At 29.8% G+C, this 13,456-nt stretch overlaps 2 protein-coding genes across 3 annotated transcripts in view; both read left to right on the plus strand.

The window, feature by feature from the left end:
- LOC107478691 (aldehyde dehydrogenase family 2 member C4) overlaps positions 1 to 10,527 on the plus strand; it is an 11,921-nt gene extending 1,394 nt beyond the window's left edge. For both annotated transcript variants that reach the window (XM_021138190.2, XM_016098825.3), the window contains exons 3-9: positions 8,075 to 8,458; positions 8,919 to 9,008; positions 9,099 to 9,272; positions 9,543 to 9,680; positions 9,792 to 9,929; positions 10,006 to 10,067; positions 10,145 to 10,527. In XM_021138190.2, the coding sequence (XP_020993849.1) occupies positions 8,075 to 8,458; positions 8,919 to 9,008; positions 9,099 to 9,272; positions 9,543 to 9,680; positions 9,792 to 9,929; positions 10,006 to 10,067; positions 10,145 to 10,418 (1,260 nt within the window). In that variant the 3' untranslated portion in view covers positions 10,419 to 10,527. The remainder of the gene's footprint in view (positions 1 to 8,074; positions 8,459 to 8,918; positions 9,009 to 9,098; positions 9,273 to 9,542; positions 9,681 to 9,791; positions 9,930 to 10,005; positions 10,068 to 10,144) is intronic.
- Positions 10,528 to 10,829: 302 nt separating this feature from the next.
- The window catches only part of LOC107478690 (aldehyde dehydrogenase family 2 member C4), a 5,023-nt gene continuing 2,396 nt past the window's right edge, over positions 10,830 to 13,456 (plus strand). Inside the window, exons 1-2 of the mRNA XM_016098824.3 lie at positions 10,830 to 11,084; positions 12,429 to 12,571. Of these exons, the coding sequence (XP_015954310.1) occupies positions 10,988 to 11,084; positions 12,429 to 12,571 (240 nt within the window). The 5' untranslated portion in view covers positions 10,830 to 10,987. The remainder of the gene's footprint in view (positions 11,085 to 12,428; positions 12,572 to 13,456) is intronic.

A 13,456-nucleotide genomic window follows, 5' to 3' on the forward strand; every position in this document is an offset into this window, starting at 1 on the left:
TAATTTTTTTAATTTGTTTGCAGCTCAACTAATAATTAATTGATACTCCAATTGATTATTTTATTTTTTAACAAAAATAACCATTTTTTAAAAAACAAGTACAGGATAATTGCTCAATATTTGTCAATTTAATTATTTCTTAATTTTAAGTTCTTTTTTTTTTAAAATATAGTTTATATCTTTTATTTTTAATATATATTTAATTTTTTTAATAAAAATATTTTGCTTGTTTTTTTGTCATCAAGTTATCCTTTTTTAGTATAAAAATTTTTTAAAATGGTGGTCAATATTTTTATTTGAATTCACTTATTTTTCTTCTTTTTAACAGTATAATTTCACTCACAACAACTAATTGTCACTACCAACAATATTTCTCCTCCGCTGCTGTCAGCTACTGCCAGCGGACATCATCATGTCACCACCATCTTCATCCACTTTAAATTCTAAATCTTAATTAAATTCTAAATATTAAATTTTAAATTTTATATCCTAAATTTTGAATTTAAAGTCATGAACACTAAATTCTAAATCTTAAATTTTAAGCTTTAAATCATAATTCTACATTTTAAATCTTAAATTTTTTAATCTTAAATCTTAAATTCTATACTCGAAATTTATTTTATGTTATTTCATCTTCACAAGCTTTCCTTTTAATTTCATATGTTTTGTTTTTTTTTTTAGTTTTAGATATGCCAACATCGTTTTTATTATCTAGTTATTTAATATTTTTCTTTATCAAAACTTTTACTTGCGCGTCACAAATCAAATTAGTTGACTGAATTAATGGTGATTCTTTAAACTTTTTCATATACAAATGACAACATAAAATTATAAATAAATGCCAACATCTTTTTTATTATCTAGTTATTTAATATTTCTCTTGATCAAAACTTTTATTTGTCCGTCCCATTAAATTTCAAGTGCCTGAACATGGACGTCTACTATGGTACGATTGACCCTGTTATTACTTGAGCAATTTCAAAAGTCAGATGTATTTGGCTGATACCTTAAATGCAAATTGGTACAAAGCATTTCTAACTACCTTAACTAAGGAGGCAATGAAGTGGTTCGATAGTTTTCCTCTAGGTTGGTCACCTGTTTCGACAACTTGGCGAGGAGTTTTCTCACTCGACTCTCCATCCAAAAGGACAAAGCCGAGCACGTCCTAAGCCTTTTGAGTATCAAACAAGAGGTCTCAAGGCTTACATGGAAAGGTTTAATAAGGCATGTTTAGAAATTCAAAGCTTGCCCACCAAAGCAGCTATCGTGAGGCTCGTCAATGGCCTCAGAGAAAGTCCTTTTTCGCAATCCATATCAAAAAGTCATCTGACCATATTGTACAACGTTTAAGAACGATTTGAGAAATATATTAACATGGAGAAAACTACACAACTGAAAAAGCCTAGGTCAGGACCAAGCAGTCAATATCAGCCTCGAGAAAAAGAAAAAGAATCAAAGAAGAAAGAAAAATACAACTTAGAAAAATTTCGAAGATACCATTCCTATACTTTATTGCGAGTATCCTTAATTGACGTCTATAGATAAATATACCACATGGAAAAAATACCACCTCTTAAGGTCATAAGGAGCAAGAAGGGCAAAAATCAGTCGGAATATTGTGAATACCACAAAATTTACGATCATTCCACCAATGATTGCTACAATTTGAAAAACGTGATTGAAGAGTTGTCCCAAGAAAGGCAGTTGCATAAATAATTTGCTGAAAAATCAGATAAAACTAGTAAGAGGAAAAGAAAAGAAGAAGACAGAGGAAGGTGAGAGTGACCACAAAGGACCTGAAGAAAATATCCACACGATTGCTGGTGGTTTTGTAGGGGAGAATAACAAAGTTCTCTTGCAAATGACATTTGAAGGAAGTTTACCAGGTCGAAAAAGTTGGGAAAATGCGTGAATTACCCACAATAGCTTTCACAAAGGAAGATACCCAAAGTATAGTATCCGGGCATGATGATCCAATTGTGATAACAATGATCTTAACCAATGCAAATCTTCATAGAACCCCTAGTAGATTAGGGAAGTTCATTCAATATTATGTTTAAACCAGCATTTGACAAGTTAGGCTTGAAAATATAAGACTTGAATGCGTACCTAGGAATTCTCTTTAGTTTGGGAGAATCCCGTATCCAACCTTTAAGGTTCATATCCCTTTATACCACATTTGGCAAGAGATTGAAGATGAGAACCCTAAGCATCGACTACATCGTGGTAGATGTCGCATTAGCCTACAATGCCCTAATAGGTTGGTCAACCTTAAACCGACTTGCTATAGTGGTGTCAACTCTCATATTTGCATGAAATTTTCTATCTCGAGGGACTAAAAACTATAAAGCGAAATAAAAAATTGGCTAGAATATGCTACAATAAAAGTTTGAACCTACGTGGTGGTACAAAGGGAAAAGAGGTAAATTCGATAAAACTCAGGGTTATCTGAGCTCGTGAAAAATTGAGACCTCAGCTTGAAGAAAAAATTGGAGAGGTGCAAATTTTTAGAGAAAAAGTCAGGAAAACCACAAATGACAGAGCAAATCTGGATCAAAAGTTGAAATAAGATCTTAGCAAGCTCCTACAAGACAATTTTGACATCTTCGCCTAGAAAACCTCTGACATGCTGGTATCCACCTCGACCTCATGTGTTACAAGCTGATTGTATACCTAGAGTTACAACCTATACAATAGAGATGGCAAAAGCTCTACCCTGAAACAGCACAAGTCATGGAGAAACGGGTCTAAACACTTCTGGAAGCCAGATTCATAAAGAAAATAAAATATCCATTTATGATTAGCCAATGTTGTACTCGTGAAGAAGTAAAGTGGAAGGTGGAGAATGTGCATTGACTACACCAACCTTAAGAAGACTTGTCCAAAAGTCCCCTACCATTTACCTAGCATTGATGCCTTGGTAGATTCAACCTCATGTTACGAATTTCTTTCCTTCGTGGATTCCTACTTGGAATATAATCAAATCCTGATGTACAAGATCAACCAAGAGAAGACGTCTTTCATCACCCTTAGAGCCAACTCTTGTTATGTGGTTATGCCCTTTGGATTAAAAAATGATGGAGCTACATACTGGGGACTCATGAACAAAGTGTTCTCACCTCCCTTGGAAAAACTCATAGAAGTATACATGGATAACGTGCTTGTCAAGACCAACGAGGAGGTTAGTCTACTATCTGACCTATTAGAAGTGTTCCACACCATAAGGTAGCATGGGATGAGAGTAAATCCCACCAAATGTATTATTGTAGTAGAAGTCTGGAAGTTCCTCGAGTTCATGCTTATCCAAAGGAGTATGGAAGCTAACCTGGACAAATATAGGGATATAATTGAGATGCGAAGCTTGATATATTTGAAAGAAGTTTAACAACTAAATGGTAGGCTGGCAACCCTATGTAGATTCTTGGCAGGCTAATCCTTGAAGTCATTACTACTATTTTCAATCCTTATGAAAAGGGCATGACTACCAGTGGAATTCAAAAATTTTCTAAGGCGACCCCTGTATTAACCCAACCTGAAATAGGATAAAAGCATGTGATGTACTTATTTGTTACTGATAAAGTTGTAGTCTCAGCCCTTGTCTGAGAAGATGAGAAGGGAAAAAAGCCTATATACTTTACAAGAAAGGTGTTGTATGGGGTAGAATTGAACCATCAAAGGATAGAAAAATTCTCCTACGTCCTTGTTTTGGCCTCTAGGAGGTTACGACCTTAATTCTAAGCTGATACCATCAAAGTCTAAACTAATCAACCCATTAAGTATATTCTACAAAAATAGATATCGCAAGACGAATGCTATAGTGGGATGTAAAGTTATCAGAGTTTAACTTAAAGTATGAGGCTCGAACGACTATTAAGTCGCAGTACTTAGTCGACTTCTTGGCCGTACACTAGGAAACAACAAGGGAGATGTACCACTTGGAACTTGTACATAGATGGGTCAACAAACGAAGCCAATAGTGGGGATCTAATCATCCTTGAGAATGAAGAAAAAAAATCGTATAGAACTCCCATTAAAGGTGAATCAAATGAATTTGCCAGGTAGAAGGCTATATTATCATGTTTTGATTTTACTATTGAACATATTAAAGGTGAATCAAATGCATTGCCTGATTTCCTAACATGAGAATTTTTGCAAGGTAGAAATGAGCACACAACAAATAAGTAGTGAAAATCATGGTCAACCACTTGACCAACCAACGACGTCATTACCAGCTAATAATAAACAATTATCCATTAAACCTTTGATGATGTCATAGGCTGTTAAAAGCAAAAAATCATCTGCATCAACGAAAAGCATATATGAAGTACCTACAGCTAATAGATATGCATTATTACAACCATCTGGTCTTTTTAAAACCAAACCACTATCCGAAGAGCATCCTTATCATAAAAAATCTATGCCTATGAAAATAATGGCCTTAGAAAAGAATGGTTCAAAATTAACCGAAAAATCCTTTATAAAACAATATTCTCAAATACCTTCCATTATCCATTAGTGAGTATTTAAGAAATCCGAATTTTCTATGAGTTTATTCTAGTTGATACAGGATCAATTGGACTAATCCACAATAAAGACCAACCACCAAAGACGTAATATACTCCAAAATCAAAATTATTAAAGTAATAATTCTGTCAGAATAGAAAAAATTTCCCTTTCACCGCAAAAATTTTACCAAAAAATTTGAGTTTCAAAATTATTCCTATTATGATTATATAAATGCTTGGTGGTTTACCATGCACCTATATCTAAATCCACATTCATGGTTCATATGGTTTCACAAGAAAATTTTTCTACAGTTTCCTAAATGGTTCAAGGTATGGATCCAAGAATTCGGACCGATAGAAGCCATTTTTTTAAAGGAGGCTAGTCTGGCCTACGAATATTTTAAAAATAAAACCTCATTTTTAGACGGCTACAAAATGATTTTTTTTCATATCCACTAAGGGAATATGCAGGATAATGACATAAGAATATGACTCAATAAGATATGAAGACACTCCTAGTGTGTAATATTTAATTTGAAACGTAAAAATAAAATGGTGGAATGAATTTGATCTCAACCTAATCAGTAAAAAGGTCATTGATAACTGGATGACCATGTCTCAGAAAAGATCAGATCCTCCGAACCATAGTTTAGGGTTTGATAAAATATCATACGAAAAAGAGACTCATTTTCTAGCACGCAAAAAAACAGACGATGGCTACCCATGTAGCGACTACCTCAGAAGAAGAAATGCAAAATTATTTTAAAGCAATAAAATCAGTCCTATTAAAGGAAGATGAAGAAGTTCAGTACAACCCATGACTATACATATTAGATACTAAAGACCCATTTGAACGTTAAAAAAAAAAAATACTGAATCAAAAAATAAGACATATATTAAACCATAAAAAGAAGAGGTATGAAAGAAATTCCAAAATCAAGGAGACATCATATGCTGAAGACAACAACCTCTACCAGCAGAATACTAGTAGAATATTAACAGAATTATAAGATCAACTAACTACCAACTTTTCAAAATTATAACAGAATTAAAAATAGAAGCTATTAAATTAAAACAGAATTCCTGAATCAATCTACAGAAAAAACAAGAAGATTTGTAAAAATTAGAAATAAAATTGTAAAATAATTATCATAATAAAGGGGATAGTCCCCTATAAATAGGGAGGGGGAGAAGGTGTTGAAGCATCCGCTTTTACACACACAATCTCTTATACGCTGTAATATCTAAAGTTTTTGTTGCTGTCTTTATATTTTCAGTAATCATCTTTGTATTTTCCTCAAGCTTCTGTAATACAATATAAATCCGTATTTCGTTCATATTGCGAGTATTATTAGATAATAATTATCCTTATTAGTTCATTAGATATTACTCTATTGTTGATTATTTTTAGCTTTCTCTTGTACTCTTGAAATTTTATAATTATTTAATAAAAAATAAAATCAATTTATACTTCTTTGAGTGGTTTAGTAAGTATTTTTAAGATTTTAAAAAAGAATTTTGTTTTTTAACAAAAATACTGTTTAATTTTTTAAAATGGTGGTCAACATTTTTATTTGAATTCACTTATTTTTCTTCTTTTTAATATTACAATTTCACTCACAACAACTAACTGTCACCATCAACAATACTACCTCTCCGCTACTGCCAGCCACTGCTAGTGAATATCATCATGTTACCATCTTCATTCATTCTAGATTCTAAATTTTAATTAAATTCTAAATATTAAATTTTAAATTTTATATCCTAAATTTTGAACTTAAAATCATGAACACTAAATTTTAAATCTTAAATTTTTTAATCCTAAATCATTAATTCTATATCCAAAATTTATTTTATGTTATTTCACCTTCACATGCTTTTTTTTTTTATTTCAAATGTTTTGTTTTTTTTTTAGTTTTAGTTATTTTTTGTGTTAATTTCTTTCTTTTGTTGGCAAATTTTTAAATTAGTTGACTGAATTAATGGTGATTTTCTAAACTTTTTCATATACAAATGACAACATAAAATTATAAATAAATGCCATTTTTTTTATTAGAGAAAATATCACTCTCCTCTCCTACAAGATACTAAAGTCTAAAATAACACTCCTCTCTTCTCTATTTATAAAATGTATATTCTCCTCCCTTATTACTTTTAAAAAACCTCCTCTTTAATTTATTTTAATTTTTCTGTGTTAATTAATGTTAACTTTATCCAATTTTTAAGAAAAAATAAATTATTTTTTATAAAAATATTCTTTAGTAAAAATTTTATTTTTTTATTAAATTTTGCTTGCAAAAATATTTTTTAATAAATTAATTTTTATTGATTAAATTGTATTTTTATCAAAATATTTTTTAAAAAATTTAATAATTAAGTTATTTTTTTCTAAGATACCTTTCAATAATTTTACCAAAATTTTCGTTAACAATTTTTTATATTTTACTATTAATTTTTCGATATCAATATATATTATTTTAACATTAAATAAAAAATCTTAGTAAAATTATTTTTCAATATAAATTTAATATTAAAATAATATATATTGATATCGAAAAATTAATAGTAAAATATAAAAATATTGTTGACGAAAATTTTGGTAAAATTACAATTTAATAGTTAAAAAATTATTAAAAGATATCTTAGAAAAAATAATTTAATTATTAACTTTTATAAAAAATATTTTGGTAAAAACTACAATTTAATGAATAAAAAAATAATTTATTAAAAAGTATTTTGTTAAGCAAAATTTAGTGATAAAAAATAAATTTTTTTAAAAGGTATTTTTGTAAAAAATAATTTATTTTTTTTCAAAAATAGATAAAATTAACATTAGTTAACACAAAAAAATTTAAAATGGATTAAAGATAAAGTTTTTTAAAAGTTATAAGGGAAGGGAAGGAGAATATACATTTTATAAATAGAGAAAAGAGAAATGTCATTTTAACATCTTACAGAAAAAAATAGTGGTATTTTCTCTTTTTATTATCTAATTATTTAATATTTCTCTTGATCAAAACTTTTACTTGCCTGTCACAAAATCAAATTAGTCATACACTAATATACCATTAAATATGGATTGGCAATTAACTCTTATATTGATTTTTATTTTAAATATTTTTAATTCCTGATTTATGAAATTAAACGCAATTTGATTTTGAAAAATCAGCCTCCGTCTCCTAAGCAACTATAACTGATAATAATCATAACTTATGATAATTTTCCTCATTAATTTTTTCATATTTACCTTGAATCATTTTATCTTACTCCAGGTGAGTTTGGATTGACCCTTTTTTTTTTACAAATACTTATTATTTTAATCTTTTATAAAAACATCTGTTTTATCAGACAAAATATAATTTGGTGTTTTAAAAAAGCAACATATTGCATGTTTAAAATGAAAAGAGACACTTAATATGAGACGGATCGAGGGAGTATAACTTTACTTGTCACATAAACTCAATCATGATCGGTACTGCATGCAGATGCAGTAACATAAATTTCCCTGGATGTGTTACTTTGAATCCACATGAATGTTTCAAGCATATATATATGTATGTGGTGATCAGGAGAGAGCAAAGATTTTGATGAAATGGGCAGAACTAATTGACGAAAACGTGGAAGAACTCGCGGCACTAGATACCATTGATGCTGGAAAATTGTATCATATGTGCAAGGCTGTGGACATTCCTACAGCATCAAACACTCTACGCTACTATGCTGGTGCTGCTGACAAAATCCATGGAGAGGTGTTAAAGATGTCTGGGCAGTTCCATGCATACACATTGATGGAACCAATTGGTGTTGTTGGACACATCATTCCATGGAATTTCCCAACCACCATGTTCTTCCTTAAAGTTAGCCCTTCCTTGGCTGCAGGCTGCACCATGGTCCTCAAGCCTGCAGAGCAGACACCACTCTCTGCTCTGTTTTATGCTCATCTAGCCAAACTGGTACCTACCATTATTATTCTACACATTATTTTCAGAGTCCAGGCAGCCAGGCATAATTAGATTTTTGAGGATTTCGACCTTAGACTAATTAGTATCTAAAGGAAAAAAAAACTAACTAGATCCTCTATAATAGTAAATAGAGAGCAGTTGATAGTATTGTCCCATGCTCATGTCGTAGCAACAAGACATATTATGTAGATAACAAAACACATGGGCAACTCTATTTCGTTTTGAATTATCCATAAACAGAAGGACATAACATGTCCATTGTTTACTATTATGGAGGATCTAATTAGTATTTTTCTTCTTCAAAACTTAAGTAGTATGAGGTCGAAATTCTCATGAATCTAATTGTCATTTTACTCTGTTTTTTATTATTATTATTAAAACTACTAGCTAGAGCTAACATCCTTTTTCATATTCATTTGTCTAATTGTTACCATAATTTCCAATTCTGAAGGCTGGAGTTCCGGATGGAGTGCTTAATGTAGTTCCCGGATTCGGCCCAACTGCTGGTGCTGCAATAAGCTCACACATGGACATTGATAAAGTAATTACTAGTTTAGTTACATGTTACACATTATTTGCAATGTTTTGAGTATGTAACATTTAATGAATAAATAAATATACATATTTTCAGGTTAGCTTCACAGGTTCAACAGAAGTAGGGCGTGAAATAATGCAAGCTGCAGCAAAGAGCAACTTGAAACAAGTGTCACTTGAATTAGGAGGAAAATCACCTCTCATTATCTTTGATGATGCTGATATTGACAAAGCTGCTGACCTTGCTCTCTTGGGCATCCTATTTAACAAGGTCAACAACATACATTTGCTTTCAATTAAGAATTACAAAAATGTTATGCGAATACTAAAAATCAGTGATCAAATTAGTTATTATAGAGTTGTGTATAAATATACGTGTAATTTTTATTTTTTTATATATATATTTTATATTTCAATGTATATTTTATATTATGATTCATTTTAATAGTTGATTTTGATGTATACTTAGCATAGTCATGAGAATTATATCTCTGCCTATAATTCTTTTATCTGTTTCTTACCGCGTGTCACACACCATCAGGGAGAAGTCTGTGTTGCAAGTTCGCGTGTGTTTGTTCAGGAAGGTATCTACAATGAATTTGAAAAGAAGCTAGTAGAGAAGGCAAAAGCATGGGTTGTTGGGGATCCTTTTGACCCTAAATCTCAGCAAGGACCTCAGGTAATTAATTAGTTAGTTAAGACTTGCGATCAATATATACACATTGACACACTAACTCATTATGATTCTTAATTCTCTGGTGGCTAATTATTTTCGATATAATTAATGTAGGTTGACAAGAACCAATTTGAAAAAGTCCTTTCCTACATTGAACATGGAAAGAGACAAGGTGCTACCCTGTTGACTGGGGGTAAAACACTGGGCAACAAGGGCTATTACATTCAACCAACAATTTTTTCTGATGTGAAGGTGAGTAATTCTAAGTCATCAAGAGTTTAAATTAGGTAGATAATTAATTATTTTAACAACTGTGCCGTTTAATTAGGAGGATATGCTTATAGCACAAGATGAAATATTTGGCCCTGTGATGGCACTCAAGAAGTTCAAGTAAGTGAGATAGATAATTCTATCGTTATCATTAAGGAAAAAGTGCAATAAGTATATTTGATGATCTGAAAAAACAGGACGATTGAGGAAGCAATTAAGAGTGCAAACAACACAAGATATGGGTTAGCAGCGGGGATAGTGACAAAGAACATAGACACAGCAAACACAATGTCACGGTCCATTCGTGCAGGGACTATTTGGATCAATTGCTACTTTGCGTTTGGGGATGATGTTCCTTTTGGAGGGTATAAGATGAGTGGATTTGGAAAAGATTCCGGATTGGATGCACTTCACAAATACCTACAAGTTAAATCTGTTGTCACACCTATTTACGATTCTCCTTGGCTTTGAATATGACATAAACTATATATAAATTCTCCTCCTGCATTTATATTATGTTTAATAAGGCAGGAGGATCACATTAGTAGGTAATCAATAATTCAATATGTTATTTCCTGCTTTCCGAGTTTGCGTATCGCACGGCAATTCTCTTCGTATAAAATATAGTTTCATAAAGTGCCTTTAATCAGATATGTTGTGATATGCTATGAATCCAAAATGATAAAGCGATTCAGAACCCTCTCGCGGGAAACATGTCAGATTACTAAAATCCCATCATATACATTATTAACAGTCTTTTCAACCAAACCACAAATTCATGATTAGTCAATAATAGTTTAAATTTGATAAAAGAAATAAATGAAATAAAGTAGTAGGTGAAAATCGAGAATCGCGCATTATTATATAAAGCTTTAATTTCCAAAATTCCATCCACAAGCAAGCAATAATTGATAAGACCTCTTGTTTCCATCGTACATAACCCCTCAAAACGATCCTATATTCTTTTTCTTTCTTTGCTTCCAATAATTAAGGAAAACACTCACGCGCGCGCACACAGGGGGCGAGTCCTTACAGTAGAGATGGTTGATAATGGTGTCTCTGATTCCTTATTCAAGATGCCCACTATCAAGTTTACTAAGCTCTTCATCAATGGACAGTTTGTTGATTCCATATCAGGTTCCATCTCTATTTTTCTTCCTTTTTATTGATCCTTCATTTCATTTTACTACCAGCTTTGTTCCTTTCTCCTTTTTTCTTTTTTTTGTTTTTAATTTTATCCCTTTTTCCCTTAGTTTTCTCTTTTTTTTGTTTTTATAAAAAATAAAGAGACTCGAACTCGTCACTTTTTTAAGTGAATATGAGAAGACTATATCATTTAAGAGATAACTCATTACTTTCTTCGATCTTTTCATTTCATTGTATTTCATCCGATGTATATACATCTTTATGCTTCATTCCTTTAAAAAAAAACAAAGTATTATATGTACCTCAGTTTTAGGAGGTGGCTTCCAAATTAATGATACTTTATTTAATGGGAGTCACTCAGACGCTTAGAACGTCTTTTTTTAAAGACGCTTTTTAATCATTAAAATTTAACTTATATAATCAATCAAATTGTACTATTTTGTCAAAATTAGACCAAACAAATCAATTTGACTGAAAAATCGATAAATCAAATCTTGAACCGATCTAAATTAATGTTCTTTTTTATAGAAAATGACTATAATATTCTTATTATAAAAAATTACTAAAATATTTTTATTATATATATATTAATTTTGAAAATCTTAAATTCTAATTCTATGATGCCATAAAAAGAAGAGAAATGTTAGAATTTAGAATTTTAAAATATATAGTAGAAATATTTTAAGTCATTTTCTATAATAAAAGTATTATAGTTATTTTTATAAAAAATATTAATTTAAATCGATTCAAGATTTGGTTTATCGATTTTTCGGTCAAATCGATTTATTTCATTTAATTTTGACAAAAATAACACAATTTGATCAATTATATAGGTTGAATATTAATTATTAAAAAAATATCTTTAAAAAAAAGATGTTTTAAGCATCTTTATGTGAATGACTCCCTTATTTAATTGCACCAACATATTATTTTTTTCTAATTTTTTTCTCCTCTCTATAATATAATATATTTATATAAAGCACATAATATATAATCAACTTGTGTATTAAATTAATAGTAAAGAATTTAAATGACATATTTAAAGATAATCAAAATTTAGCTAGACTTCATTGTCATAAGTAATACAAAATAGATTTAATATTGTCTTAAAAAAATTCTTTTTATGTTATTAAATATACGTGTAAAATTAGTTATATTTAAATTAAAAAATAAAATTAAAAATTTATTTTTATAAAATTAATAATTAAAAATTATTAAATAATAATTTAATAAAATATATTAAATCATCTAATATTTCTTAACTAATAGTTCTATATGAAAATAGTTCTTTACCCTTAAATAATAATTTTGTATTTTGCTATACAAAACAAACAGGGAAGACATTTGAGACAATAGATCCGAGAACAGGAGAGGTAATAGTGAAGATCAGTGAGGGAACCAAAGAAGACATTGATGCTGCTGTTGCAGTGGCGCGTGAGGCATTTGACACAGGTCCATGGCCCCGCATGACCGGAGTTGTACGGACCTTTTTATCCCTCTTCTGTTATTTCTTCTAGAACTAGTGAACTACTACTGTATAGAGAACCAACACGTAATTGTAAATTCGGGTGGTTAACAAAATTTGTTATTTTTTATTAATATTTAACTAATAAATATATTTTTATTTTAAATTTTAAAAATAAATATTAATTTAAAGTTTTAATTAATATTAATAAAAAATATTAGTGTCTAATATTTTTGAATCAAAAATTAAAAATTTAATTTTTATATATTATATATGAAATAATTTTTTTATATTAATTATCTGAATATTTATTAAAAAACGTACTTGATTATTGTAGAAATGTGTAAACATTAAGTTTGCTACAATTATGGCTGGAAATGAGTCGAGTTGAGTCGAGTTAGACCAAACTCAAGTTCAGCTCGCGAAAATTAAGTTTAGTTCATAGTTCGACTCATTAACAATCAAACCTATTTCGTAAGCTCAAATTCAACTCAACGAAAGCTCACGAATTGGCTCAAATAATAGAAACATAATCTATAATTCTATATCAATAAATTATAACTTATATATATTAAAAAATATTAGTAAAATAAATTTAATATATTATTTATCTATCAATTAATTTGATTCATTTAATTTATGAGTTTAAATCCAAACTCAAATTCAACATACTAACTCACAGTTCAACTAAATAAACTATTAATGAGTCGAACTTAATTTGCCTCGTAAGCGAACTCCAGCCCCTAGCCACAATTATATAACATCTATTCACAACGTCAGATCAACGTTTTTTCTATATTTTGCCAACCTGGCCACTTTACTTTTGGAGAAAAGCAACTACGCGATTATTAGCTGAACCCAATACAACACGTTTCACTAGCAATTATTAGAATGGCAA

Source organism: Arachis duranensis, chromosome 3 (assembly GCF_000817695.3).
Source record: "Arachis duranensis cultivar V14167 chromosome 3, aradu.V14167.gnm2.J7QH, whole genome shotgun sequence".
Classification (NCBI taxonomy): domain Eukaryota; kingdom Viridiplantae; phylum Streptophyta; class Magnoliopsida; order Fabales; family Fabaceae; genus Arachis; species Arachis duranensis.